This window comes from Fringilla coelebs, assembly GCF_963513975.1.
Source record: "Fringilla coelebs genome assembly, chromosome: 5".
NCBI classification, from domain to species: Eukaryota; Metazoa; Chordata; class Aves; order Passeriformes; family Fringillidae; genus Fringilla; species Fringilla coelebs.
In genome coordinates this window covers 66,560,603-66,574,777 of record NC_140033.1, presented here as the reverse complement: position 1 = coordinate 66,574,777, position 14,175 = coordinate 66,560,603, and the positions used below count along the sequence as shown (strand labels likewise).

Sequence of the window (14,175 nt, the reverse complement as noted above, 5' to 3'; positions counted from 1 at the left end):
CAGAATGTAGCAACTGCAAGTAGCCAACCATTCATTTACATGTATATACATTCCCAGCTCTTCTCAGTTGGGTCATTTTGAAGTCTTAACTCACTGCAATACTAAACAATAAGAAGAAAGTCAAAGCCTTATTTTGATTAGCACACATCCATACAAATGTTAGTCAAGTCACATCCAGTTCTCTCCGCTCATGCCTGCAGCACAGCTCCTGTGTTTGCTGCCCATGTGTAAGCCAAAGCCTTTGCAAAGAATGGAAAACCCATATGCAAAAATTTCCTGTTCTGAAGGACACAACAGTTTTGCTATGAATTAAGGAGAGGGAGCTGAATCTTTAAGGGAGTTGTGAGAAAGCATTTACAGGGACAGTAAAGTATATGCTTTTATACTGGTGGATTGGTCAATGAACATCATCACTTGTTCAAGACATGCCATGTCAAATGGATAGGAGATCACAATCACTTAACTCACAAAAAAATAAATAAAATAAAGAGAGGGATACAAGAAACCCACAACCACCAAACATCATATTTTGTTGCAGTAATTAAAAAGCTTACTTGCAGCTGTGGGTGGATGCAGGAGACACTTCCACGAATGGAAGAGGACACTTTGCCCTGCTTTGCAACAGCTGGGGCTGTACCCAGAGCCATGAATGATAGCAGCAATCAGTTGTTTTCAGCTAATGTGATGTGTTTCCAGTGGTGTAATTAACGATACCCAGTCAACATGGCTCTGCCTTAACAACGTGTTAAGTACAGTTCCAGGGCTGAAAATAAATAATTTAAAATGCTTCACATGGAGTTAACTTCACCCCCAGCTTATTCATTAACACAGCTGATAAAACAGTCAGTTCCCTCTGTGCTTATTTAGTCCTGTCACTTCTTGCACCTCCCATACTGTGAAACGAAATGACAAGTTCTAACAGACAAACACGGGAAACAGCTGCCTGTGTCACCACTGGAGTCTACAGGAGCCCTTCAAATGGTGCCAACTTCAATCTTCAGCCTAAGTAAGCAATTTTTTAAAAATGCAGGGATTTACTGGTGTGCAGAAAACCATCTCTCAAGGCTGGCCATCATTCCCTATTGTGTCAAGAAGGAACCATACCCTTTTGTCCCCACAGCAAATATTAAGGGCAACAACACATACGTTGCCAGCTCTCTGTGTCTCAGTAATTTGTCCCTTAAATATCAATAGGACCCCTGTGGACACCCACAAGGGAAAGGCATCACAACAATAATGCCCTGGAGAGATGCATCATAGGCTCAGGGTATTTCTCTCATCTCAAGGTGAGGAAAGAAGCCTCCCCCATGGTGCTCTGCAGCACTGTGTTAATTTGTCCCAGCTCTGTCCTCCCCATTGGCCCCTTGGCCTTCCCTACCCCCTTTACCCTTGTATGTTCATGTTCTGGTAAGTTCTCCCTTCCTTGCTTTCCCATTGCTTTGTGTAATCCCACCCATGCACCCTGGCATTCCCTATCCCCGTGTTCTGCCCCTGAGCCCTCAGTTCATCGGATCCCTGATGCTTTTCTCCGTCCTCTTTTCCCTGGTATTTATACCCTGGACCCTCCTCTGTCTTTGGCCCCCTGGACCTCTTCAGGATTGCCTGAAATAAAGCACGTTGGAACTGCGTGCCTGGAGCCTCCCGCGTCTTCACTGCCGAGCTGCTGCGTGTGTGTCTGTCTGTCTGTGTGTCTGTGTGTCTGTGTGTGTGCTGGTGCTCTCCTGGCTCCTACCCCTTGGCACAAGATACTCTCAGGGAAGGTTGTGTCCACCACCACCACCACGGACCACAACAGAGCCCTGTACCAGTGTGAAAGTATTATCAGAGTATCGGTATCCTGCTTGGGACAGTCACACTGCCAGCAGTCATGGCAGATGCAGGGGTAAGGAGGAGGTTTGCCCAAGGTCCTGCAGACTTGTGCAGAGCCAGGAAGGCACTGTGTTCAGCTTACAGCTTTGGGGTGACACAGGAAAGCTGCAGAGACCTGCTGTGAGATGATGGAAAACTACACAGAACTCCAACGAAACACAGTCACAATACCCTGACAGTAACTGGAGGGTTCTTTGCTCATTTTCTTTATGCAGTCACTTTGTGTAATGATTATCTGACTGGCTTAGTTAAGATACCAGACAAATACCTTGGTCAAGTAGTTTTAGGGAGGATTCTGTACTTAGCTTCACATCCATGATTAGTTAATGGTCTTATTTTCAAAAGCACTGCACAAAGCATTGGTTTAAACCCATCAGTTCAGGAGTTTCTCTAGCCAAAAACTGTCATGCAGTCTACCAGGATCTACTGTATCTGTGACTTTTAACTGCACTTCTACATTTAATCAAAAGTCTAATTAAAACTAAATGCCTATATATATTCCAGCTATATCATTATCTTTTCTACTGCATGATGTAATATCTCAGTGAATCCTACACACATACATAATACACATCCTGCAAATTATGGATGAACACATATTACTTCACTGCAGAGATAATGAAACAAACTTAATTTTCCAAAATACTAAATTCTTTATAAAGTGCTGCATACTGAAATTATCTTATAGGATGTACCAAACTGGTACATCACAGAGCATATGCTGGGCACTTCCTACCACCATGTGATACAGAAGAGGGATAGCTGTTTTCATGGACTAAGCCTCTGAAAACTTCCTGCCAAGTTTACCTAACCTTGGAAGACCATATTTATTTGCAATTACAGAACAATAGAAAGGGTTGACTACAAAAACAAAAGTTTCAGGTACTCCTGAGTTAAAGTTACAATAATTTAAAGTGAAACTAACATTTATTTCAAGGACCTGCAAGTGTGAATCCAAAACAGAAAGCAAATGTAGAAGCCCCTTGTGCTCCAACACCTATAAATGTTTCCCTCAGAATAAAAACACTAAGTGTAAACATTTAATAAACAACTACACGAAATACCTTTGGCAGAGTGTCACCTAAAATCCCAAACTGCTACAGTTATTTGTGGAGATAAATGGTATCAGCTAGAAAGAGAAAATATAAGAAGGAAAAAGGTAGCATAAATTCCTTTCCCTCATGGCAAAACTGTAGCTTAAATTTGGGAGATGAATGGAGGACAGTGGCACTAGCAAAAGCTTGGAAGCTGGCAATCACCAAAGAAGAGGTAGAACAAAACAAGGGCAGGACAGGGAGTGCACACACACAGTACCAAAAAGTAATTTTCTACTGAAAGTAGCACAGGTTGGATGACACCAGTCCCTGTCACAGGAGTTACAGAAAAAAAGGGCACCAAAGTTGAGGAAAAGAGAAGAAAAGAGAAAGAAAGAGAGATAGTATGTTACTTCAGCTTTTGGCAAGTGCTGCAAGTAACAATTCTCCTGCAGGCTCAACCCTTCTTTCCCCAAGTATCTTTCATTTAACTTCTGACAGCTGTCAAAACAGAATGTGATACTAGCAGGGCTCAAAATGCAGAAGAGAGAGCTGCTTCTTGAATAGAATGTTTTCCTAAACCCATGTTGTTCTTGAGTTTCCTCCATACCCACAATAACAGAAACATTTCATTTCCTGTGGCAGACTGGTACTTCTCAGATAGCTGCAGGTGAGCACATTTTTCAAGGAGATATTCTCCAATCTGAGCACTCACTAGGTGGCAGCTGTCTGCTTTTCAGCCACGGAAATAAGAGAGCGCCCAATCCTGTGAGATTTACAGAGTGCTCTTTTGTTCAACAACTTCTAATTTAATATATTTTAAAGAGTTTCAGATGAGGAAAGAATCAGCTGCTGTGACTAACATGACTTCTTGTATATCCCATATTATTAAGCTCTATCCAGATGTCCCTATACGAAGCTCAAAGGTTTCCATTTCACCAAAATGCCATTCAAGCTCTGAAGAGCACAAACTGCTGAATACCACAGAGGTGAATGAATTGCTGAGTGGTGGAGGGAGCAGAGCCTGATGTGTGTCACCACTGACACAGCAAAATGTGATCATGGGCAATCTATTTCCTGGGGAATTTCTTCCCATTGAATTGCTGATGGGAGCGTGGGACAAGGGGAACTCTGTTTTTTTGGGAGTTTTCCCTCGGGTGGGCTGGGCGGAGATGCCAGGGGGATTTGGGCTGGGGGAAGGGGCTGGGTGCAGTTGCTGGCCCTCTGTGAGGTGTTTTGGGAGGAGGATGATGGGAGGCACTGCTCTTGGGGAAGGGAGTTTCACTGCTGCGGCCAGAGCTGCTGCTTCTGCCGTGGGGTGAGCTCTGCTGGGGAGAGCAGCCACTGAACCGGGACCCCAAAGGCTGGGACTGGGTTTGTGTTCTGTTTGTTGTTAATGCCAAAGCTGTTGTTGTTTGTTTGTTTGTTTTATTATACATACTAGTAAAGAATTGTTATTCCTGTTCCCATATCTTTGCCTGAGAGCCCCTTGATTTCACAATTGTAATAATCCAGAGGGAGGGGGTTTACATTCTCCATTCCAAGGGAGGCCTTTTCTGCCTTCCCTAGCAGACACCTGTCTTGGAAACCAAGACAATCCCAACAGGTGAGTCACTCACTGTTGTAGTAAAGAAAAATAAAGTAAGAAAGAAAACCCCTTACAAAAGAAGTCCTCAAGATCCAACCTATACAGGTATGGGGAAAAAGGAGAAGGGAGGAAAGTCACACAGTTCCTTCAGTCTCTGTGGGCAATCCTATGTAGTCCTAAAGGACAGGATTTAATTAGAACAGTTACATCTGTGAGGATCTGCAGGTGATATGAGAATTGATAAGGGCATTTCTGGTAAATGTGTTCTCCCTCAGGCCTAGGAATAAGGGGAAGTTAACACAGTGCACTTCAATTACAAACCCAAAAGGGATCACTGTGATCCTCTGGTTCACAGGCTGGCCATTTAATTTCTCCCAGAAACTGAAGACTGATTTCAAAAGAAAACACTAAAGACTTCTTAATGATGAGCTTCAGTAAATTGTTAATTTTTTTTTTAATGCTTGTGACTGGCATTTTATAGCAAGGTTGAATCTGCCTAACTTCAGCTTCCAGTGCCTGGATCTTGTTATAGCTTTGTCAGCAACACTGAAGAGCCCTCCCCTTCCCCTGTATCAGATATCAGCTGGATCATGCTCAGCATCCATCAGCCCTTCATGCTAGCAGGGCCCATCTCTATGAAAGTAAGTTTTTCAGCTCAACACAATATCACATTGCCTTTGAGAGGAAGACCATTATTCACGCTTTATTTTCACTTCACCCTTGTACTCAGAGATTGAAAACAAAACCTCAAAATGGATTTGGCATAATTCATATGTCACAGAGGCAAAGTGCTGGGAGCAGCAGCCAGAGCTTTCATTCTTGAAAACTTTAGAGGATTACACAGAAAACATTAGCAATGGCTGATAAAATGAGTGCAATATGGGGTAATCATATCCTTCACCAGAATGAACAGATGCACACTGACTTCAATAAAGCTGTGTCTATTTATGCCAGCTGAGGACTGACTCCCTCCCTCTTCTTTTTTGATCAGTAAAAATAAGGCCAAAAAAAAAATTTTGCCTTAAATTTACAGCAATGACACTCCCTAAAATCCAGGTTGCCCCATTCACTCAAATACAAGTATTTGAAGTTTGGTAATTTTTAGTTCCTTTCCCAATAAGCTCTTATTATCTTCAGCCTGGTCTAGGACCACTGTCAAAATAAACATAGTTTATTTTCTTCCCACAGGGAAGATTTTTTTCTTTTCTTCCTTCCCCTTGATGGGGCTACAAAAAAGAGAAGTTACTCTTCATTGTAGAAAGCCCAGGCAAGATCACCGAGATTATGTGAATCCCATGTTCACATACAACTTAGGTCTCTCTTTAGCATATCCCTGGAATATTAGCCTGTGAATGTACAGAAGGACACTGTGAAATGCAGGGCAAAACCCAAGGAACAGCTCCAGCCCACATTTTCAGTCCTGCTACTCTGGATGGAGCAGACCAGGAAAGAAACCTTATTCTGATCAAAACCAACAGCAAAATTGAGCAGAACTTCAGCAAGGGCAGAACTGCAACAAGCCCCTTGAAACAAACCCTGGTGTCTCAGTTTACACACAACACAACCCAGGAGTCACTCAGAGTATTTCCACATGTGCTCAAATTGCACACACTCAATCTGGCATCTCCCAGGTGCTGTGTACCTGCCATGACTTGGTATTTCACTTGTTAGTCGTGGACAGCTAACTTAAGTGTAAAGGTGACATGCAGCTAAGAGAACTCCTGGGCAGTTTTTTTAAGAAGGCAAAACAATCTAACTTAGTTTTCTTCTCCTTCATCTTTGCTTGATACTACAGAAATGGATGTTTTGCTGAGAAGGATGTTTGAGGGGGAATCTGCCAGCTCTGCTTTTTGTGGATGTTGGCATAAGGCAGTCAGGTGGGAGCTCTTTATTAAAAATGTTGTCAATGTTTTGAATGCTGGGTTGGTTTTACATGGCTTGGTTTTTTTGGTGAGGAGGGAAGAAGCCAGCAACAGAAGTGATTTTTCTGTGAGAAGCTGCTAGAAGCGTCCTGCATGCCCGACAAAACCAATACCAGGCTGGCTCTGAAAACAGACATGCTGCTGAGCCAATTGATGTAGCTAGTAATGCCTCTGTGATGGCATATTTAAGAAAGAAAAAGCGTGCACAATTCCTCTTTTTTCTTTTGAGGTGTAGGGAGGGGCCAGAGGGGCCATCCCGGCACCTGGAGCAGCAGACCCATTTGCCACAGACCAAGCTATTCCTTCTATAGTACACAGCGGCATCCCAAAACTTATTTGTTTCTCTAGGAGTTGTTTTCCTTTCAAGAAATCTTCCAGAAGCCCTACCACTAAGGAAGCCAGGAGTAGTACCTAGGTTTGGTACACATGTGAAGAGAAGCAGCAACTACCAGTAGAAATGTGCTCATGAGAACTATGACATGAAATTTAAAAATGGGACTGTGTTTTTAACATTTGGGAACATGTGGAGACTCTGGCTGGGCTCACATGGTACCCAGTGAAGAATAACACACACCAAGATAACAGAGCTTGTCCCAAGGCAGCCCAGTGACCACAATCAAACCCTACTGAATTGCACACATTAAAGTGCCAAGCTTTGAAAAGACAGGTGTCTGCTAAGGAAGGCAGGAGCCTCTCCTGAAATGGAAAATGTAAAACCCTCCCTCTGGATTGTTATAATTTTGAAATTAAAGGGGCTCTCAGGCAAAGATATGGGAGTAGGAATAGCAGTTCTTTATTAGGGAAGAAAATTTAAAAAAATAAACAATGCAGAAATACAAAACAACACTGGCAGAGTCAGAATACAACCTGACACCCCGTGGGTCTGGGTGTTGGTAGCAGTGCAATTGAAATGGTGGCTGCAGTCCTCCTGGAGTGACAGGGGTGGTTCTGTTGGAGCAGGGATCCTGTAGAAAGGTGTAATCTTTCTCTGAAGGTCCTGTGGTGGTGTAGATGAGCCTGGTCTTCCTCAGAATCCATTGGACAAGGCTGCTGTGATCTTCCAAATCTCAGATTATATCCAGCTAGGGAATGCTTGGCTCCTCCCTCTGGGCAGAGCTTCTCCCAATGGGATGATGTAATTTAGTCAGTCATGCAGTGGGACTCAATGGCCCATGAAGAGAAGATATCTCCCAGGAGGGAGGAGGGGTTGTGGAAGATCTAAAGAAAGCTGCCCAATTAACAGAAGATAACTGCCCCATCAGATAGGAATAGAATACACACACCCATTTCCAACCTAAGACATAAAGTCACTGCAGAAGATAAAAACTAAGCAGTGTCTGACAGCAGAACTCGGCAGAGTTGATTGAGACATACATTATTTCACCTAAGCCCTGTGAGTACCTGTTTGTTTTCACCATCAACCTGTGTGATCTCTCCAATGCAGACACTGCTCTGCTCTAAGCAGCAGTGTCATGAGCAAAGCCATCCCAAATTGTGCCTTCAACCAGCACTGGAAAGATAGGCCAGGGAGATAGCATTGTAATCTGATTTAACTGCCATCCAAAATGTCACAGTCTCTCCATTAATTTGAATGAGGATTGGACTAGGCCCAAATTACTGACAATAAAACAGGGGATTTATTTTAATATTATTACCTTTTCATTTAAAATCTTCCTGTTGAAAAATCACATTTCACATGTACCTCCAGGTGGCTACAGTGCAACTTAGATTTGTCTGTAAACCAGTTCAAAATAAACAGAATATTTGCTCTGCAGCTGGATATTGGAACTCAACCTGACAGAATGCCACCCCCTCCTTAGAGCAGATGGTGCCATAAGGAAGAGGAATAGCTCCAGATTACTACAGTGCTTAAGCAGAGGACCTCTAGGATTTTCTTCTTAGAGTGCAGTGGAGAGTCTGCAGTTTTCAAGCACTATCAGCTGGAGACCCCAAAGACCAAAGTAAGAAGAGAAAGGCTATCTGGAATTAGCTTCTCAAACATCATAGCTCACTTATTTGATGAAAGCAAAAATACCTTCATATTAGGAAAAAAACAAACAGCAAAAAAATCCCAAATGAAAAAAAAAAAAAAAAAACAAACCCACAAATGTCTGCCAAAGAAGCTTGTTTTGGCAAATAATGAATTCCTAAAATATTGTTTGCATTGTGCAAAGAACTAGTAAGTAATGTTTGTTTGCTCACCACTTAATTAGCAGTTCTAAGTGATGGGATTTTGCTGCCATTTGTGAATGTGCAAATTTTGAAACTTCATTCCCCAGATGGAAAAGCTTCCAGGGGGTCATATCATAAACCCATTCAAATGAACAAAACAAATTACAAGTATCTGTACTAATGTGGAAAATGAGGGAGCTGTATGCATTATTTTATGTAACTCTTGTTAAATGCCTCGTTTTACTTGTGTGGTGTGTTTTTGCTTAACTGCATAGGGGTAAATCAAAAGAGGCTCTCAAGATGAGGAGCACAAAAGTGTCAAATATATCAAACTCCTTTAGACATGATGAGGCCTTAAAATGGACAAGTCCCCTCTTTCTGTCCAGAACAAGATGGAGCCATAGATAACACCTGACTCTGAATACTGCTCTCATTCCTTGTGAAATACTCCAAATTCTTGGTAGAGGAGTGATGAATATGGTTCTGCTGTCCCAGCAATTTGCTGTTACATGGGCAAACAAAGTAAAGGTTTTAGCAGGTGCCAAACCCAGCTGGACTCAACTTGTTGTTATGCATAGGAGATGGGAATTTGCATCTCCCAAAAGTCAGTCCCAGAATGGCAGGATTGTGCCAGTAACTCAGACAAGGTATGGGGCCTGTCACCCACAGGGACAAAAGGAGATAAGTGGCCAGCCTGGTCTGTGACCAAGTCTGATGAATAAAAGCTGAGGACATGGACTGTGACTGAATTTAATTCTGCATGATTTCCAGCTCCTACTGGAAGATAAATACACCTCTTAATTTCCAAAATAATTTTTATTAGGTGTTTGTTTTCACAAAACTACGAGGAAGAAGAAGGAGATGTTTTTTACCATAACACCAGTGTGGTATCACATGGCCTTGCTTCCTGGAATTTTATATTTCCATCTGAAGTTTCCAGTTTTCCTGGAGCAGAGCAGTGACAATGCACTCACCCTACAGCTGTTACAAAGGACAGCCTTCACAGTGACACAGTGCTGCAGACTTACAGTGGCTTCCCAGGTCACCTGCCTCCAGCTGTACCTGGGCAATGACAGCTTTGCACCATTCTGGTCCATGGCTATATTAAATCTATTTTCAAGACATCTGACTATTTAATTAGAAGCCAAATATTCCACTTGTAGATGAAAAGCTGGTATCTTTGAAGACACTGAGCACAAAGGAGGGATGTTTGATGGATGGAGGGAGTTCCCCACAAGGAATCTATATGGAAATTTTAAACTTCTCTGTGAGCTTGGAGTGGGAGAGAAACATATGGACCATGAAGCAGCATAAAGGAGGACTGGCACATAAAGAGGACAGGCTGTTGCTGAAGAAGCTGGCCCATTGCAGGCCTGTGAAAAAGCCAGAAAAAACTCAGGGCATAAGACATACCCCTAACATGGTCTTACATAGAGCTCCCTACTTAATTTCTAGTTTTTCAGAAAAGAGATTGCTAGGTAGTTATTGCCCATTCTATCTATATGAAATATTCACTAAATAGAAAACTAAGTGGACTAACTTTAGGGCAGCCAAGAAAGTACTGGTAGTTGTTTAGAATTAAGTATGATTGCATAAACAGGTCTGAAATGGAAGCACATTCACAAAGTGCTTCCATTGTTCACAAAGGGAGTGAAACAAAGTGAAATACAAACAAAAATATTGCTATGATCTAAACAGCAAGACAAAAAGGATGTGTTCTTTTCAAAAAGCTGAGGAAGTCAGTTTCTTCCACTTTTTTCAATTCTTCATAATGGAATCTAGCACTGAATGAAATTTTTCTATTTAACTAAAGCATAGGGCATTGGTACTTCTCTGAGTGCATCACTGTTGCTGAAACACAGCCTAAATGACAATTTAGGTCCTGTTACAGGTTTTTCAGCTGCTCTTGAACCTCATCTATTTTCAGGAGCAATCTGCTCATCTTTGACACCCCAAAATGGCAGAAATCAAAATGTTATTAAGTTGTAAGAACAACTGAAAAGCAAAGTCTTGAACTTGATAAGAAAACTATAACCTCACTTTATGTTCACAATTCTGCCTTCCATAAAATGTAATTTAAAGAGAGAATTTAAGTACTTTGTATTGGAAATACTTCTTCCTCCAAGTAAATTTGGCTCACAGATCTTCTACTACATTCTGCCACTTAAAAGAAAAAAAAAGAAAAAAAAAAAGGAACAATACAAAGATTATATATCATCAACTTCAGCACTTTTCCAGTTTTTCTATATGAGAAATAGAGCTCTAAGGGCCACAGTGGGAGAAATAAATTTTACTTAAAAATCATTAATGTGAACAGCAAACCATAGAATTGCAGCAAAACACCTGTTGAAAATTACATCCAAAAGTTTTGAGAAAGAGGACTGAAATGGGGAATAAAGTGCATAGTTATAGAAACAGAGATTGGTGTTCAGAAAAAAAGACAGTTTGAAACATTTTAAAAAACAGCGCATGCAACTCTCCTTTCAGTCTTACTCAGAGAATCTTTCCTCAGTCTGGCACCTGGGTTAGCTGGGCCAAAACTGTATTGGGATAGACAAGGCAAAAAACTCAGTGAAACAGAACATGGGGTTAAATCTTGAACAGGATGTTTAACACTTCCACCAGTTCTTTTAATTACAGGATTGCAGATTTTCACTTCTTTGATTTGTGATACAACTTTAAAGCATAAATTTACACTCCACCATATGTATTTTGCTCTTCCACAATGAATCTACATTACAGTTTATAGCTTTTCTTTGTGCTATCAGTACACTCCCAGAAGAATTATCTTTTTCATGGACTGAAGAAAAACACAACTCTGCAAAATCAGTGTGCTGATCCCTGGGCACTAGACAGAAGCAGAGAATATGCACAAAATGACACAACCCCCTCTTTGAAAGTGTATTTTGTACCTGAGGTAGCACTGCTGGTCCTTGTCCTGCCAACCTCTGCAAGGAGCTGACCTGAGGAACCTTAATGGGCACTGCAGTGATAGTTCCCAAAGTCTGTTGGAAGAAAAACATTTGAACACAGCTTAAAACAATCGTAAAGCTTTCCCAGACAGAATCTCTCTGAGCCAGCACTTCCCTTCCAGCTCCTTTTCTCTTCCCAGCTGCCCTGGCTGAAGGCTCTCTAGGCACCAGACTGTTTTCAAAAAAGATCTGAAATGCCCCACAGTGACGTGTATTGGTACAATGATGCATTTCATGGTATTTGCTGTGCCTCAGGAAATAGTAAATACTGAATTATTAAAATGGAAAGCTGCCTATAAATCTACTACAGCACACTGCCACACAACATTCAGCTGACACCCATTTGGGCCAACACAGCATTTATTACTAGCCATGCTTATTTTTGTTACTCACCCTTTTCTTGGTTGTATACCAAATTTATTCAAAGCTTATTTAAGATAGGATGGAATAAGCAGATAGCTTATAAATTTATGATTGGGTCATATATGTAAAGAAGACAGCTAACTTTTCCCATTCAATGTCTTTCAACCCTGATTTCAATTCATAGAATCAAGGAATGGCTTGGATTGGAAGGGACCTTAAAGATCACCCAATTTCATCCCCCACCATGGGCAGGGGCACTTTCCACCAGACAAGGTTGCTCCAAGCCCCATCCAATGTCCCTTTCCAGGGATGGGGAAGCCACAGCTTCTAACCAAAATTTCATACTTAGGTTAACTGGCCAATATTCTTAAGGCAAGGTTTTGTAACTTTTATCTAGCATTTTGTTATCACTCTTGGGATGACACAGAACTATAAGCACACATATGACTGTCATTGTAACAGCAAGAGACACTTAGTCACCAAACAGAAAATCTTACCAGGCTGTTAGAAATAGCTAATATGGAGAAAAATATAGATTCAACTGAATTTCTCTAAATTTAACTCTGCTCTAAACCAAGAGTTTGGATCAAAGCCAGCAAGATAAAATATGCTATTATTACCCCAATCTGGTAATGAAATTTGTCAGTAGAAAAGAAACTATAACATAATCAGCTCAAGAAGAGTGAAACTGTGTCATATCCATACTGATATGTTCTCCTCAGACCTCACCCACAGAGTGGCAAAACAGTCTATTTCATTCTGTCTCCAGTGTTTGATAAGAAATAACAAGTGTATTCAGGCAGAATATTCTTAATAAACTTCTCCTACAGCGTTTATATTTTTACCTCTGCTACTCCTGTCAGAGACATTTGGGGGTGTGATGTTGCATATTCAGCAAAGATTAACATTTGAAGATTTGCCTGATTTAAACAACAAGGAGAGCTGAACAGTTATAAACAGGCAAGACAATTTTTCTCGAGTACTCATGGATTACCAATGCCCTGGATTATCCATGGAAAAATATACTCCATTAAAATTCTGTCTGAAGCCAAGAGAAGAGGGAAAGGAGGCAGAGAGAGCAGCATTTCCATCCATGGATGATAAAACAAGTAAGTTACACCTTCCTTTAGAAATTAAGGATCTGGCAGCAGGGTGAGGAACAGAAGGGGGTATTTCTGCCACAGTTTCCTTAGAGGGTGATACATGGACTAAAAACAAGGGGAAGGATCTAACTGAACAATTTCAAAGCCCTGTTCACCCTAGCACAGCCTCACACATCAGCAAGAATAACAGGATGAATTGCTGCAGTCTGGGGAGAAGGAGAAATTGAGCTGCCACCTGCTGCTGTGGGCATTTATTAGACTTATCACAACTTCCTACTTAGTATTGGCATAAACTGTAATCAATGCAGCCCAGATTCAGATTTTTTAGGGTAAATACCAAAGTGAACTTTCCAACTCATGCTACAGAAAGCTTATCACAAGCAGGATCTATATTTCCCTACTATCCCAAGTGAGATTTCTTTCACCACACAGTGAAGTCCAAGGTCTACTTGGAAGTACCAGGGGCATCACTACTTCTCCTGGGATGCACAGATATCCTCTACAGACAGTTAAAAACAAAAAGTTCTGCCTTCTGAGAAGTTGTGCTTTAAAGGCTGCCGCCTCTGACCTTGCAAACACACATTCTAATATTCCTATTCCTACAGATACACAAGGATTTGCAGAGTTTTCCAAACTGGACAACAAAATACATGGTGATTGGCATGGTGGTGTTCAGTTCAAGGATGGACTTGATGATCTTGGATATCTTTTCCAACCTTAATGATTCTGTGATACCATTAAAATACAAAGAATAAAACTGGGAACTGATTATAAAGATAAGAGTCAAATTACTGAGATGTCAAATAAGGTAGAGTTATCAAATGTTAAGATGCACAAAAAACTCCATGTCTGAGCAAAAAAGCTCTTCTCTTGTATTACTTCAAATATCTCCAGGGAATAAAAAACCAACCAAGCATCTAGAACAGGATGACTGTCTGTCCTATGAGGAAGGAGGTCATGTCAGCCCCTGGGTGCACCACAGGGCCAGTTATGGCTCAGGTTTCAAAACAGTGAATGATTGAGACAAAAGAAATGAGAGAACAAACAAGAAATGCCACAAAACAACTCTGCACTGTTTCCTCAGCTTCACTTGAAGGCAAAGTCAGGAGGAATCATCTGTGGGTAGCAGAGAAATGAACTACTGTCAGTTCT

At 41.3% G+C, this 14,175-nt stretch overlaps 1 protein-coding gene across 3 annotated transcripts in view; it reads right to left on the bottom strand.

Annotated features, from left to right (window-relative positions):
- Positions 1–14,175, bottom strand: part of PHF21B (PHD finger protein 21B) — a gene marked incomplete at both ends in the record, with an annotated part of 140,403 nt that overhangs the window by 22,325 nt on the left and 103,903 nt on the right. For all 3 annotated transcript variants that reach the window (XM_084205639.1, XM_084205641.1, XM_084205640.1), the window contains one exon: positions 11,498–11,590. In XM_084205639.1, the coding sequence (XP_084061765.1) occupies positions 11,498–11,590 (93 nt within the window). The remainder of the gene's footprint in view (positions 1–11,497; positions 11,591–14,175) is intronic.